The following is a 16,418-nucleotide window of genomic DNA, read 5'->3' as shown; positions in this document are numbered from 1 at the left end:
GCTACAATTACCTTTCATATTTATTTTTGAGAAAATTTCCTAGTATCTCAACAACCTAGGACCATTCTCATAATTTTGGTACCTATTTAAAGTTTGCTAAACAACAAATTAGCCCACAATTTTTTCTATTAAGTTTAATTTTTAAATAATCCACCATTTAGATTCTGATAAAACTTAAAAGCATATCTACTAATCACTTTTCTTGTAAACAAGGCATTGTACTTTGAATTTAGTGTAGGAAGCGCTTGATTGTATAGGATGTATTTATTAAAACCTTGTTTTGATATGTATTTTTAGTTTAGGAATAAAACATTATTAGCACAAGCACTTATTGGTGTGGGGATGAATACACATTATTGAGTAAAGGCATGTAATGCAGAATTTAAGATTAAAAATTTATTAGAAGACTATTTGGACTCATTAGAACAACATACTAGACTAGCAAAAAAGTATTCTAAATATTTGGAATTAGGATGTTAGTTTTACAATGAACCCTAAAACTGTTTAATAATTAGAATCAAACTGGTAAACAATAATATCCTATACATACGGACAGAATGGTATGTTACCCTTTAATTAATGTAAAATAAACTTTAAATTTCAAAATTAAAGAAATATCACCAAATTTACAGCAGACTGTAGATACTCACCACTCTTGTTCAATGAGTAAAGGGAAAACTGAGAAAGAACCAAATTAAGGACTCCTTGGATAATCCTGCTAGCATTATACATTTTAACTCACAATGTCACATAAGAACAAAAGAATTCTAGGAAATAATAGAAGCATCCAGAAAAACAAAATTTTCTTAATCTTGTATGCCACCTACTGGATAGGTAAAAGGATACATCTTCTCTATCACAGACCCCTGTAATCTTATGATATTACTTGCATTTTAAGTGTTTTGAGGTGATTATGAAAGTTATTGCTTCAGAGATCAGAGCTTTGTGCACTTCATGTGAGAAAGGGATATTCCATAATTCCAAATGTGGGTTAATCTGTATAAATCTACACTACTACATGAAAGAGGTTCTGTAGTTATTTGGAGTGGTTTCCATTACCTACAGATTTTTTTTTTTGGTGTAGGTGAGTACTCTAGGACTTCTAGCCACTATTTACTTTCCACTTCATACTATTACCAGTTCATCTTTTCCAGTGCTTGGTTACATTTATACTGCAGTGACTGCAACTCATGAAGACACACTCAGACTAACTTTAAACTAGCTACCCTGGGTGCTGCTACAGTCTGAAAGCAATAAACCAGAGGCAAATATGTTTCCTAAAGATCCCAAGTCAAAGTATGATATTTCTTCATGACTGTCTGCATCGTAAGTGGAGTGTAATATTAGAATGGCAAAAGGCACGTGCACAATGACTAAGTACACTGTCAGTGCTGAACAAACAACACGAAAAAACAGTAGTAGTGATCTCCAAATTCCCCTATGAAGATTAAAAACCAAACAAAAATGAATAACATGCTGAAATAAAAAAAAAGTTTCTTTTAATAAATAAAATGTAATTAGATGTGATTTTTGATGACGTAAGAGAAGGTCATATATCAAACACTTCTAATTACAGCTTACAAATTGTTGAATAAAGCACCTGAACTTTCAGGAAAGAAAACAAATGAAGAATGGAGCAATTCATGTTTGTTTTATAAATATATAAGAGAAAGTTTTGTATACATACAAATACATAAAAGAAAATTAAAGGGAAAAGTTGTTTTTCTTTACATAAAAGAATAGAAAATTTGCTGTGCACTCCAATTATGTAAGGTTTAATGTCATTTTTATATAATCTGTTTTGCGCCTAAGGGCGTCATTCAGTATTTCGTTATTGTGGTAAATTATTTCCTATGAAAATAAGAGATGCATGAAATGTGTCTATAGGGACTGTTTTATTATCTTTTAAAGTTGGATGCTTCTTATTTACTACAATTCTTCTCTTTAAGTATACTATTACTAGGTTTAGTTCAGTTCTGGTATTAGTAACTCAGATAATTACAGCTTAAATACAATGTCCATGTCCAGAAAACCTAGTTCTTTAAAAAAACCTGTGTTATCACTTCAATTTTCATTTAAGTTAGGCACCCTCATTTTTCAAAAGGTCAGACTATAGTTCATCTTTTAGAAAGACGGTAATGTGTTAAGAATTCTACACTGGAAGCAATCCTCACTTTTTAAAGATAACTACTATCTTTCTACTTTCTTAGATGATTTTTTTTATTAAATATTTGTGGAAACTGTCTAAACACACAGAAGTTGAAGAGAAGTTGCCTACTATACTGCACTCTTTTTAGACCTGCAGAAACTGTAAGTAATATTGATCTCAACACTAAACATAACAACACCACTCAGCAATTAAAGGATATATACAAAAGGTTAGAATATGTACAAGTTCTGCCAAACATATGTAATGCTCAGAGGATGAATATAATGAAAATGCAGTGTTTCCAAGTATGCTGAACTGAATAGTTCTTAAACCTACTGTAATGGAAATCTTGATATCCTCTTGGTAAGCAATATTGAAATCAACCCCTTAAAAATTTAGAGTGATAAGGGATAAATACTGGGTAAAATGTTAATTCCTGTTCTGCCATTTTGCTTTTCTGGATTTGGGCAAGTTGAAGCCCCTATTTATAGCAGCTTCACATACAGGGCAACTGACACACGGAGCAATGCTGGCTGCTGCAGCGTCGATTGCCATGGTGTGGTCAGCCACCACCGAGATGGTGACTGTTTTTTGCACTCCTCCCACCCCCGACACAGGCAACGCCTAGGCTGCTGTGTTGGTCACATCTGCTTCAGTTCTGTTACTGGAAGCACTCTTCTCAACCACAAAGTAGGTAACATTTGGAATTGTGTTGATTTATGCACAAATACTTCTAAAAGTTTTAACTGAAGTAGTGACTATGTGCTATCTAGTAATAATATTCTCCACCAGACCCTCCACAGGTGACACAATTTAATTTAACTCTTTCAGAAGTCAGCGTGGCTTTGTGTTTTGTGCTTTTTAAATCCAGACTGCTGAAATGTGGTTGGTATGGGAAAGTAAGATATTACATAAGTTTATGTTAACACATAGTCAATCTTATTTTTCACAGACTTTAAAAAAAAATCTCACTGTTTCAATCAAAGGGATTAATTTCAAGAAGATAAATTTACCGGGATAAATTTACCTTGAACTGTATACAGTTAAAAAACAGTCTTATATACTGATAATAGGTATGTGATAGTGATGGTCGTCTTCAGTCAGAAGATAGATCTCATGCCATTCCCTGTGATACTCCTCTGGATAGTTTACTTGAAACTCTTCTGTATTAAACTTACACAGTCTGTAAACTCTTATCTTTACTTCAAGTAAATATCCCAGAAGAATCATTTCCACCTGAGAGAGGGGGAAAAGGACTGTACTGTAAAACAAACCAACTAAAACCCATAGTTTAATGAAGCTCAAGTATGGTAAGTTGTCTAAAATATTTCCTTGGGTGATATTAAGAACAGACTAGAAATTTTCACAACCAGTACCAACTTATTAAAGTCAGCTTCCACAACCAGTATCTCAGGAAATAATCCTTATGTGGGCCAATGTTAAGCAGCTACTCTGGACAATTTCTATTCAAGATACAGAAGAAATAGAAATAAACATCAAACATTCATGGTGCTGTTATGTAAAGGGGATTACAAGTACTAGAGGTATCACAGCTTTAGATATCATGTATAGATAAATCATCAGGCATTTTATTTTGGACACACACAGAAGTATTCTTCCCTGTTTAACTGCATTTTTCCGGGGTGGGGGGGGGGAGGGGAGAGGTGGAAGGGAGAGGCTTGGTTTAAGTTTTCTTTCCCCAAAACAAATAATACACTTCTATTCACAGATGTTGTTATAGTATAGTAAGTTAGGGGCACCAAGTTAACGTAAATCATGGTATTACCTAATCCCAACCCTTTCAAAATATACCAAGTGTCAGAATTTATTTTTTGGTTACATCTTTACCTGCTGTAGTCCACCAGTGTCTCCCAATGGATTCAAATGATTTATCATGAAACTCAAAGGGTCAGATGAGGTATCACGGGCAAATAGGAGGCTAAAAAGCCTGGGTACATGTCCCTGACCATTCTTCATCTGTTCATAAGCTTCTATGACTTGGTAAAGCATGATGAATTTTATAGCCTCATATAGCTTGTACTCCTTTCTCTCATCAGAGAAAAGGATATTACACATGTTTCCTCTTTCATCCTTGTCCTTCACTCCACTTATTTCAGTCCACTAGAATGAATACAGAAAGAAAAATAAAATCAACACTTTGACTCATTACAAATGAATTCCATACACGTTATTTTTTTATACTAATTGTACTTTAACCAAAAAGAATGGCCTCTGGACTGTAAGTTACTATTTTCCTAAGTACAATGCAAATGGGTGGAGAATTCTAAGGATCAATAATGGAACCCAAAGCCTTTCATTTCAAGAAGGTGAAGGTAACTAAACACAAAGGCTTACAGCACATTAGCTATTCAGTTGTAACTGATCATGTGCATGCTCTGAATTTGTGGAAAACAGAAGCTAAACTGTTATAGTTTTCCCCAATACATCTCCCCATTTGCAAATGTATGCTCGTGGCTTGTTTCTGTGGAGCAGGTGATGCGGCATAAACCCTTGCCCTCATTCATCACAAGGTAACTTGTCCATGCACTTATAACCCTATGCGCCCCTATTCGATCACAATCCACATTGTTAGTTTTACAAAGATAACAGCGTCAAGCCTCAGGACCAGAAAAGCTCCAGGACTAGAAAAACATAATATCTGCACTTAGCTGACCTCGGTGTTACCAGTACTCATAAACTACACAGAACAACATGGGAAAAATGTTATACACCTTGTTAAGGCTCTTTACCTCATTTCTCAGAGCAACTTCTAGCTCTAATGGCAGCCTTAAAATTGACAGGACCTCATCAGTTTAGGGCTGCCTTAGAAACCTGGAAACTGATGGCTCCTAGAAGGGGGAGATCCAGAGGGGGTGCAGCGACATGGCCATGTCCCTGTTTCTGACCATGCAGCAGAAACACCAGCTGTAGATTTTTTCAAGTCCCCCAAAAAGTTAACAATTCCCACCCTCCCTTCCACTCCATGTTCAGAGAAACATCCCCTCTCTTTCCCTCCCCTGCCTGCTGCTGCCCTTATCCACACTGTTTTGGGGGGTGAGGGGAGCACCTGTTAGCATAAACATTTACACCTGTCCTGTGCTGCTCCATCTGGGTGGCACAGGGGCTGAACTCAGCCCAGGTTAGCTGTAGCAGCAGTGGGCAGATGGGTTCTCTCTCCTTGACTGGTACTCCCTGGCGTTCCCTGCCAGCCTTGGAACAGGCACAGGAAGGGGGAATTGTGCTAACATTTCTGTCCATGAATACATCAATTGTTAAAGCCTGTGAACATTGCAGTAGATTCTACCTGTGAACAACAAAAAGTAACTGCTTCTTAAATAAACCAGTTTTTTTTCAACCTCTCTGCAGGGAAAACTTGGACTTCAAAAGAGTGCAATTTTCCCAGAAGCATACTCAAGGGATGAATCAACAAGTGCTGTGTCTTAAAAACCCCAAGAGCCTAAGAGACTCTGCAGGGGCTTAGGGGGAAAAACAAAAGCACAACCCTTTTGGGGGAGAAAGGACATCTCTAGCTATGGGATCAACTAAGATGAAAGGATGCTGATGGGGGAGAGAGTTTAAGACTCCTGGTGTAAAATTCACCAAGAAGGTGCATCTTATATTCTGGCAAGTTCCTCTTTAGTCTGTGTTGGTCACCAACAGAGGTATGGCAAGCTCCTTTAGTGTCCAGGTATGCTGCTGGTTTCAGGGCTGTGCCTGTTACAGTGAAGACTCCCCAGGGAGGAGAACACCATTCTGCTTGCCCCTGCTCCCCAGATACACTGCTGAATACAGGGCTGCACCTGCTCAGCCTCTATAGGCTGCCTCTGCTGTGGCAAAGAGTCTCAGGAGGGAGCATTTTAGTGCCCTCTTATAGTCCATGCCCAGAGCTGGTGCCCTGGTCACTCCTACTAGTTATGCTACTAGTTGGCAAGTTATTTTAAGGAATATTACTCCTTACCTCTGCAGCTTCTCTATCAGAAGGACCAGTATAGTTCAATGGCTAGTACCATTACTATTCCCAGTAATACAAGGAAGTATTTAGGCTTAATCTCAAAGTCTCAAATTCCAGACCTAGAAATCCAGAAAATGTTGTCCAAATGTTGGCTACAAATGTCCAACTCAGGATCCTTAAAATTCTGGTTTATTAGGCAGAATGAAGCACTGTAATTAAGTTAAATCATAAACCTTGGGGCTGGTCCCCACACACACACACACTAGCAAGCTACAAGAGTCAGGTATACCTATCCCACAGGCGTTGGAGTCTGCCGTCGATACCCAGTCGAGGCTTCTTCCAGCGTGGTGTTATCCTCCAGAAGGGGGTCGCCAGCTGGTCCTTCTGGCTGGACAGGTTGGGTGCTGGTCAAGTTGAAGATCAAGAGGGTGCCACTGAGGGTCACTTTTCACTGCTTTTTATCTGTCCTTGGCAGACTTTGGTGACTCCCCAGTTTTCAGGTTTGCCCAATCCAGGGGTCGTTGACCCTCGTAGTACTTCCCCCCTCAGTGGCTACTGGATGGCATCTGTCAGCCCCAGGGGTCGTCCGCATGTACGTGCAGGTTTGGGAGTCCGTTGATGAATTTTGAATAGGGCTCTGGGAGCGGTCGATTTGGAGATATTCAGCCCAAAAGTCGGTCCCCGGTGTTGATTAACTCAGGCCAGGGCTTCTAGCCGTTGATCAGTGATGTTTAGAGATTTCCCGGTTGTTACATTGTCTTCTATTGAGTTCTTCCGTTGGTTGATCTGCAGTTTCCTTAGGTGTTAATTGCTGTCTGCTGCTACAGTGTTACACATTCAATCACTGATTCACTCGCTCTTTCAGGGGCCAGCCTGACACAGGAAAGTGGCAGTTTGACTCCTGCCCTTGTTAACATTGTTACTAAACACATTTATAGTTGAATGGTGAGGAGTATAAAATATAAGCTACAAATGTAATGCCATGGCACACAAATAGATAAAAATACCAAAATACAAGGGGAGATACAAAATGCACACATACAAATTTTAAAACACAATTCCTTATCTTAAGTTGAGAGAAAGAGGAAGGAAGAAAAGGTAGAAGGAGAAAAACATATCCAAAGAGGGGAGAGCAAATGCAGGCAAGAGGAAAAGGGGGCTTTCTGCTATACAAACACTGAATGAAAATGTGGGGGATTGATGCTTTGAGCCAAAACCAGCTGCTTCTGTAGCAGTAAAACATTTCTCCTTAGTTTAATTTTCCTTGTAACATCTTATATTTTCTAGATACTCACATTTGCCTTTAATGTTTCAATACATTTGCGCAACTTTCCAAATACATTGGATCCTGTATATCTTTCTGGTCCAAAGCTATATTGCTGAATCCAGTTGCAACCTTGTGAATATAGAAGCTTTTCAGGGAGCTGTAAATATACAATTGGGGCAAGATTACTACAGGAAGGAAATGAATAATTTAATCAGTTCTTCGATAGAGGAGATGCTGTGTCTTAAATTATACACTAAAAACTTAATCATAAATAAATATAAAGCCCTGGTCTATGGTCCTTTCAACTAGGAGTGAAGCTTCAAGACTTAACAAGGATTCATTTTGATAGGCAACCAGGCAAAGGAAGGGGAAATGCTCTTATCACCATTTAAACCAAGAATTTGACACCTAGCCCATTAACTTAAGACAGCCAAAGAAACTCAAGTAAAAGTAGCTTTACATTGATAGGTGTGCAGCTCCTCTTAAAATCTGGCCTTTTCCATATCTGGATTTTTTTTAAGTGATCTATGACTCCAAACACAGGTCACAGGTCTTCTCAACATATTTTTCATCCAACTCTAATTCATCCTTCTCTCTGTTTCTGAAGAAAAATGAAAATGTGCATGCCATACCAATTTTCTAAGCCAAAATTACAGGGAGCAAAAATACAGATTTTTTAAATGGAAGTTGTTTGCAACCTTTGCTTTTGAGTGGCCTTTTTATCTTCATAACAAACAGGATCCATTTTGTTTACCATTTCTGGTAGAAAAAACCTGGAGAGGTTCTGGAATCTCTGTTATTGGAGATTTAAGTGCAGGCTGAACAAACATTTGTTTTCAGATTTTCAAAGAGATGATTCTGCCTTGAGCACATGGTAGACTTAGATGATTTGAATTCTTTCCAATCCTATTTTTCTAGGATTTTATCTATTTTTTGTACATAAACCCTTGCTGATAATTCTAATTTAGACTATCAATCTTCGAGCTCCAAAACGCTGATGATGTTGTGTGCTCACTTGGAAGCAGACCTTCGGGTATTCATTGATGTCTTTGTCAAGGCATACAAGAAAATAGGATTGACACTTAACATTCAGAAGACTAAGGTCCTCCATTAACAAACTGTTAATAAGCAGCCCCCAGGTCTGGTAATTCAGATTCATGTTGAGACTCTGGAGAACACTGAGCATTTTCCATACTTTAGACACGGTCTCTCACAGAAGGCCGACAAAGACAAAGAAATCCAACATCATCTCAAGTGTACAAGTGCAGTCTTCAGATGCCTGAGGAAATTGGTATTCAAAGATCATGTCATCAAATCCAAAACCAAGCTTATGATTTATCAGGCAGTCATGGTCCCCACCTTACTTCATGGAGCTGAGGCATGGACAATATATAAGAGACACCTCGAGTCGTTGAAGAAGTACCATCAACACTGCCTGCAGAAGATCCTTCAAATGCAATGGGAAGGCAGATGCTTGAACATTAGCAACCTCTTGCAAACACCATGAGCATCAAGGCAATGATCATCCAACATCAACTTTGCTTGGCCAGCTACGTCATTCAAATGTCTGACTCCAGATTCCTGAAGCAAGTTTTATTCTACCAGCTCAGTCAAAGTGTACATTCAAGAGGAGGGTAGAGAAAGTGCTTTAAGGATATCCTCAAGGCCAACTTGAAAAAATGCAAAATCAACATCAGCTCCTGAGAGACTATCACCACCCAACTGCCCCAAATGGAGGAAGAGTCCGCTGCTAGGATCTCAGTACTTTGAAATGTTACAATGACAACAGGAGATGGAAAAGCACAAACAGTGTGTTGTGGACCAAATTAAGAATCCAGAGCCACCCACCCTGCACGGAAACATGTGCCCAAGTTGCAACAGAGTCTGTCAATCCTGGATCAGCCTCATTAGCCATCTTCAGACCCACAGAGAAGGCAATTCTGGAAGACAATCATCCTTGATTGCAAGGGATTGCTGCTGCTGATGAAGAATTTAGACTACATAACTGGGAAGATAACTTGTCAATACACCACATTTACTCAAAGGTAAGATGGGTTTTTTTCCCCTCAGTCAGCATGGCGGGGGGCCCTCAACTTACATTCACATACAAGGCAACCTTATTAAATACATTGTCTAGCATTGGAAACCAATAATGAAGTTGATTAAATACAGCCATCACTAAGCATAACTATTAAACACATGGCCCCTATGGGGCAAACATGCTGATGGGCACTGCTCCCTCTCTCAGCCTGTCACATATGATTAGTGTGGCCCCACCCTCCATTAAGTGAAGCTGTACCAAGTTTCTCTTCAGATCACATAAATCTTTCACCAGGCAGGAGAAATGTGATAGAATTTAAAAAAGAAGTTGTTTTTTTCCCTCAAAGGTCAGCTCACTTTGAATGGCATTATGTAGTGAAGGGTGGAGACTTATTCAATGCACCACCAACAGACCCCACTCCCCCCACGAGTGTCTACTACAGCCTACCAGTGGGAGGATCTTGGCTACATGCTTATTTTATTTTATGGAGATGGGGGATTTCTCCCTAGCTTGCTCCTTTGGCCTGTTGGCTATGGGCAAGTGAGACTCAGGGGCATCCAAACCCTAAAACCTATGGGTTTGGGGCCTGCATGTAGGATGCCTGCCATAGATCTGAAAGTATCTGAAACCCCAAGCTGAAGAGTCTGGGAGGGAAGATACTTTCCAGTAGTAACATTATATGGACTTGAATGACTGGGCTCTGCTCAGTGGATGCAATTAGGAACTAATTTGACTGATCTAGCCTGAGACACGAAATCATTAGGGCTGTCAAACTACTAAAAAATTTTATCACAATTAGTTGTGTTATTAAAAAAATTACTCACAATTAATTGTGATTTTAATTGCACAGCTAAAACCTCAAAATTATGCATGTACTTTGTATGGTTAGGAGGTGGGTGTGGGGTGTATGTATGTGGAGGGAATTTGTGAAGGCATGGGGGGCTGTGTGTGTGTGTGTGTGTGTGTGTGTGTGTGTGTGTGTGGGGTTTGGAGCCTGGGGAGCGGGGTGGACTCCCGCATGCCCTGGCAGGATGCGGGGTACTGTGGGTCAGGAGTGAGGGGCAGCAGCAGGGCTGGGGGTAGGGGAGGTATGTGGTTTGGGAGTGAGGGGCAGGAGGACAGGCATATCATTACCCCTTCCCACAATCATATTGCCCTCCCCAACAGGTGTCCTCTTTTTTGAAACTGGAAATATGGTAACCCTACAGGAATGCAGCCCAGTGGCATGTAGAGCAGCACCCAGCAGGTAAGTCTGTGGAGGGGAAGGGAAGGAGTGGGGGGGGGGGGGCATATCGAGACCCCCATAATGAGGGAGGGAGTGGGACAAGAACAGGGACAGGAGCTGGAGTGAATGGGACCTGGGGGCTGGGGCAGGTCATGTGACAGAGCCGTGGGAGACTTGTCTAGGGGCCCAGGGAGGGAGGTAGCTCCCCACCGCTTTGTGCAGCCCTGTGGGAGGCATGCCTGAATTTGGGCACAAGGCAGAAGCAGGCTGTCTGCTGCAGGCTGGGTGTGCCTCCACACCCTGCTGCCTTTGCCCTGGGACTTGTGAAATGCCATGTTGTGCCTCCCATCGCCAGGCAGGCAGGGGATGCATGGCCAGCATGCGGCTCCTGGGGCAAAGGCAGAAGGGCTCAGAGCCCCAGCCTGCAGCAGGCAGCCTGCCTCTGCCCTACATACAAATGGGGGGACACATGCCTCCTATGCTTCCCCCAGGGATGTGTGCAGTGGCAAGGAGCCAACCCCCCATACCCCTAGATGAGTCACCCATAGCTGTCACACGACCCACCCCAGCCCCGGAGTCCCATTCACCCTTGCCCCTCCTCCTCCCCCACTCCCTCGCTCACTGTGGGAGCCTCAATCTGCCCCTCACCTGCCCCTGCCCCAGCCTCTGCCCCCTCCTCTCACCCCTTCCCCTCTACAGACTTACTGGCAGGGTGATGCTCACTGGGCTGTGTTTCTGGCCACATGCATGCTGAGGTTGTGTGTCTCTGTAGCTATGCACACTCCCCTGCACCTTCTTGCTGTAGCAGTCCAGAGCCTGCACCCAGACTGCCTTGTGGTCCTCTGCACTGCCACCGCTGCCCTACTGGGTGGCCTGAAGGCAGTGGTGACGGTGGCAAAGTGGAGTCTGGGTGCAAGTTCCAAAACCACATGAGCAATTAACGTGTTAAAAAAAAAAGTTAACACAAGAACAAATTAAAGCATTAATCATGCACATTAATGGCGATTAATGGACAGCCCTAGGAATTATATATAAAAAAAGCATAGTTTGTACAAGTAGGTACAAAAATGCTGCTTGAAAGTGTGCTAAAAGCAGTATAAAAAAAGGTAAAATGCACTGATTTTGGATGAGCTAAGTTTATGGCAACCAGTAGTAATTTTCCTATATGAAAATTATTATTGGTATGTTTATTTCAAGGTCAGCATTTTCAAAATTTCTCTCTCATTTCCACGTGTTCAAGGAGAGTAAGGTCTAACAGTAAGGCGGGGAGGGAAGGGGCTACAAGGGTAAGAAGATGGTGGGGTGGAGAAAAATGGGGTCTAACAGACCCTTGCAGATTTATTTTTCCTGTTGTAGCAGTGGGAAGGGGACAAGCCTCCAATAATTAGGTTCTGTGCCTCAAAAATAACAACAAATTTATAAATTTTACATATATAGAAACTAACTATTGTGGGGTGAGGTGGGCCAGTAGGGGGAAACTCATTGCACCCGACCACCTTCCAGGCTCCAAGTGCCTCCCTGGGTGGTGCCTCACATCTGGCCGACCCCCTTCCTGAAGCACACCCGCCAGCCTGGGGGTAAAACTGTGACCATCCAAGGATGGGCTTAATTCTGGCTCTGTGTCCCCTGGGAAACACAGGCCTAGTAGCCCTCAAGGGCTGACTCACTTCAAGAACTTGGGGTGCTTCCCTCAGTTGGAAGCACAAGTACCGGTCTCCCTTAGTCAGCTGAGCCAAGGGGACACCAAGGCATAATCTAGACCCACTCCCAATAAGTCTCCCACGCTAGGTACAAAGAAGAACTTTATTGGTTACAAGGGGTAGGGTTGGAATAGGGTACAGAGTTGAGTAGTATCAGAGAAATCCCATAGAGCAAACAGGGTGGCTGGGGTAGCATTTAATCATGCAACTGAGTTACTGCAAGCTATATATCTAGTTAGATCTCAGGTAGCTTACTCACAAGTATCATCCAGAGGCTGTTGGAGATTCCCTCTAGAAGCAGGCAGTTCCTTGATCATGAGTTTTGAGAGACAGAGAGAGAGCAAGTTTCAGATGGTCCAGCTCTTCTCTCTCTCTGAGTCTTCCTCATGGCTGCTGCCCCCTTCTCCTGCGCAGTCCTTAACTTATATAGCCCTTATGACCTCATTTACCTTGTCCAATGGAGGCCAGCACCTGTTGGCTGTCAGCCAACCAATTTGAAATGCATCACTAGTTGCTAGGCAGGCTGGCACTCTCTAGCTCATCAGGATGCCCAGGCCCCTCACCCAGGTATGTGATGCCACTCACGTAGGCAGAGGGAGCAGGTTTCCCCCCCTCCCTCAGGAATGTATCCAGCTCAGGTTACTTAAAGAGATACGGTAAGGTGTGTATCCTCTGCTGGGCCCATCCTAACCAAATTGTCACAGAGCAGAGTTTTTGGGGAGAAACAGAGGTAGCCTTCTGCCACAGGGGGGTTATCTTATATTCAGGGTTGTCTTATATTTGAGTAAATACAATACTTGTCAATCAATGCAATTACATCCATATGGTACCTGCACTAAAAAAAGAATTTAAATTGAACCACATGGTATAGAACAACAACAGGCTTCAGGACTGCAAGTCCCTGAGCTATTAAAAAGACTAGACTAATAAGATACTTAAGGCACCTCACTCCTAGTCATTTTATTGGGAGTGACATGCCTAAATACTGGCCAGCCAGTTGGAAATTCCAGTTAATAGAATTTCTGGTTACTTAAATGCTGGATAACAAAGATTTTACTGTACCATAAAATCCATCTCTAAAACAATCTGGCCTTGATCCTGACATGAGCAGGTGTGGAAAACTGTACATGCAAGTGAAAGATAGAAGCAGTGGCAGCAGGAAAGAGAGCTCTAACTGATTAAACCCACAGCACATGGTCAAATGCATCTCCTACTTATCTCTTAAGTATCTTATACCAAGAAACTTAAACCTGTAAATCTTTTGTGAGCTGAGAACATTTTTGTTGTGTGAATACAATGCTTAGCATAAGGGGACCCTGATCCCTGACTGTAAGTGTCTATGTGAAACCACCACACAGTCAATAACTCTAGTAGCAGGAATAGGGCTTAAAGCGAGAGCATGCACCAAAGGGCCTTAATAGCATAAGTAGTAGTGGCATATAACTTAAGCTTCCTCAGACACAATCTACACTTCATTTGTTCTTTTTCTCTTGAAAATAAGAGAACACAAGGGACTTGCTTTCACTCAGTGGGATCACAGTTTATGGTACATAACCTTTCATGTTCTCCCCTGCAGTCAATGCTCCTTTTCAATTGAAAAGTAATTTGTATTAGGGTTACAACAGCATAACAGAAGAAATTGCTAGATCAACTGGTCCTACTTCAAGTATAGAGTCATTTCCATTTTGCATAATTTGGAAACAAAAGCTTACCTTCAAAATGTCTCTCTCCTTCATCCATGAGGGAATAGAAATGCCCTGGCTGAATACCCGAAAGAGAACAGCTCTTAATGCACAGTAGTGATCTCCTCTGACTTGTCGTATATATTTAATATGATGTCTCCAAAATAGCTCTTCATAAACCTAAAATATGACCAAAACAACAGTGAAAAATGCATATCTTAAATCCAGGGACAAACTGTTGTGACATTAGCCAGATATCTAATTTCAAGACTTTCATAATCCTATAAGAAGTAAAAGGTTTTGTTCTTTCCAGCAGCTTATTGCCGTTAACCTAACTGGAGAGCTCCTGAAATCTTTTTTTCATTTAGATTTGTTTCCTCTGGAATGTTACCAACCATTTGTCTGAATATACTGAAATCTGGAAACCATTATCTTAACTCTATTGTACTCCAAGCTATTCTTCCTAAGGATCCTGAATTCCCTCATTTAATAATCATTGTTCTCTCAAGCTGGCATCCATTTTCACATTCTGGTTCCCCCCACTTCACCAGGAGCCTCCCTTCTATTTGCTTTTGCCACCTCTGTTCACATGTACATTTGTAATTCAATACATACTTAAATTAAAATGTTGTTTACATCAACCATATCTTCATCTTGAAATTGATGATTTGACAATTTTTAGTTTACCACCAAGATTAAAATTTCAGGTTAGACTTTTTAATGTGAATAGTAATGGCAAAAAAAGGAATTTTGAATCCAAACATTCAGTTTTTGCTTGCTTACTCTTCTCCATTTATGTACACAGAAACATATAGCAGATGGAGCTGTTCAGTTACAAGAACCAGGCCACTGAAATTCTACATTAATTCTTCATCACAAAATGATTCAGTTATGAATGACAACCCCAAAACTTATTTTTTACTCAGTGATCCTCACAAAGTGTTCTGTCCTTTCTTTATGGTTGTTCCTAATGCCCATTGTTCTCCATACCAGTTAAAATGGAGAACAATGAATGCATTTGTTGTCTTCACCTCAGTAGTTATTTATAAGCTAATTCCACATGACCTTTTATATGACCAACTTCTCAAATTGATTTTAAATTTCTAAAATTTGCCTATAAAACATGTAGGCCAGGACCTCTGTTCTATTTATTATACCTGCAATTGGGTACAACAGCTAAACCACAGGCCAGGATGAGGCTCCTTTAAAAATTCTGGTGTTCCAGCATTCTGGATTGTACTATTAGATAGCAACACAAAGGAACCCCCTGAAATGAACCTTCTAAATACCAGTAAAACAGCAAATGTCCTTAGGAACTAGCAGCATACCTGTGTAGTAAGATTCCCCCTCAGCTTTCCTAACAGAGTTGGATGAAAAGGGCACTCTTATACATCCCTAAATAATGGTACAGAACTCGCGTTCCTGAGAATGCATGTGTATGCAACATGCAGAAGGTTAAAGGAACACAAGCTTTCCCTCAGTATCACGCCATTAAGTATTAGTCATATTAAAATTATAGGAAGTAACCCACAACCCGAAGGATTTCCTCAGGAAAGTTAGAGTTAAGGCATATGAAAATCTATCAAAGTAAAATACATGCACAAAACCTTCATGCAATGAGTTAAGGATATGATGACAATCCACAAAGCTGTGTTTTAGCATTTCATTTACTGAAAGAACCCACGTATACTATTTTTGGTCTGATTTTATCTTTTATTTTCTCAGAAACACCACTAAAATTAAATGACTGCAATGAAACTAAATCCATGTTCTTTAAAAGGAGGCTTTTTCAGTGCAGTTTTAATATATGAATTAAGATCAACTGTAACAGTATTATTCCAATGGCTGCTTGGGAAGCAAACCAGAGTTTTGGCTATGTAAAGAAAGGACTGTATTATTTTTACTGGAAGTGTGTCTGTATGTTTATTTTTGTGTGTATTGTTCTACTCTACAAAAAATACTTTTACTTTAATAAAGTCAACTTAAGAACAATGCTTACAGAGCAGATTTTCAGCAACCGTGAAGGTTATTATCTCTCTCACTTGTCCAGCGATGAATCAAAAGAAAGGACAAAAGATGCCCTTTGGGGCTTTATTTTTGGATGTCGCTCAAGATATTGGCAGTAGTATCTGAAGCCAAGCTGGCTTGAGGCCTGTGATAGTACCTCTTTCTATTATACACTGGGAAAGTCATGGTCAACCAAGGTGCTTGAGCGTATACTCATTTGCAATTTTTTTTTCCTGCATTAAGAAGATTAATTTATATTACAGCTAAAATTGGTTTCCTTGAAATTAGAAAGCAATTCTGTTACTACTTTTGTTGCTGCTGGGCCTGTGACTGTGCTGACTGAGGATAGATTCTGATCACTAAAGTCTGGCCAGGCCATGCATAAGCTCAGGACC

At 40.7% G+C, this 16,418-nt stretch overlaps 1 protein-coding gene across 4 annotated transcripts in view; it reads right to left on the bottom strand.

Annotated features, from left to right (window-relative positions):
* Nucleotides 1–381: 381 nt before the first annotated feature.
* Nucleotides 382–16,418, bottom strand: part of OTULINL (OTU deubiquitinase with linear linkage specificity like) — a 44,550-nt gene continuing 28,513 nt past the window's right edge. For all 4 annotated transcript variants that reach the window (XM_014593807.3, XM_019483915.2, XM_059728610.1 and 1 more), the window contains exons 5-8: nucleotides 14,047–14,196; nucleotides 7,397–7,525; nucleotides 3,998–4,270; nucleotides 382–3,385 (exon numbers count right to left, since the gene is read on the bottom strand). In XM_014593807.3, coding sequence (XP_014449293.1) covers nucleotides 3,206–3,385; nucleotides 3,998–4,270; nucleotides 7,397–7,525; nucleotides 14,047–14,196 — 732 coding nt within the window. In that variant the 3' untranslated portion in view covers nucleotides 382–3,205. The remainder of the gene's footprint in view (nucleotides 3,386–3,997; nucleotides 4,271–7,396; nucleotides 7,526–14,046; nucleotides 14,197–16,418) is intronic.

This window comes from Alligator mississippiensis, chromosome 5, assembly GCF_030867095.1.
Source record: "Alligator mississippiensis isolate rAllMis1 chromosome 5, rAllMis1, whole genome shotgun sequence".
Classification (NCBI taxonomy): domain Eukaryota; kingdom Metazoa; phylum Chordata; order Crocodylia; family Alligatoridae; genus Alligator; species Alligator mississippiensis.
This window is presented reverse-complemented; position numbering and strand designations above follow the sequence as displayed.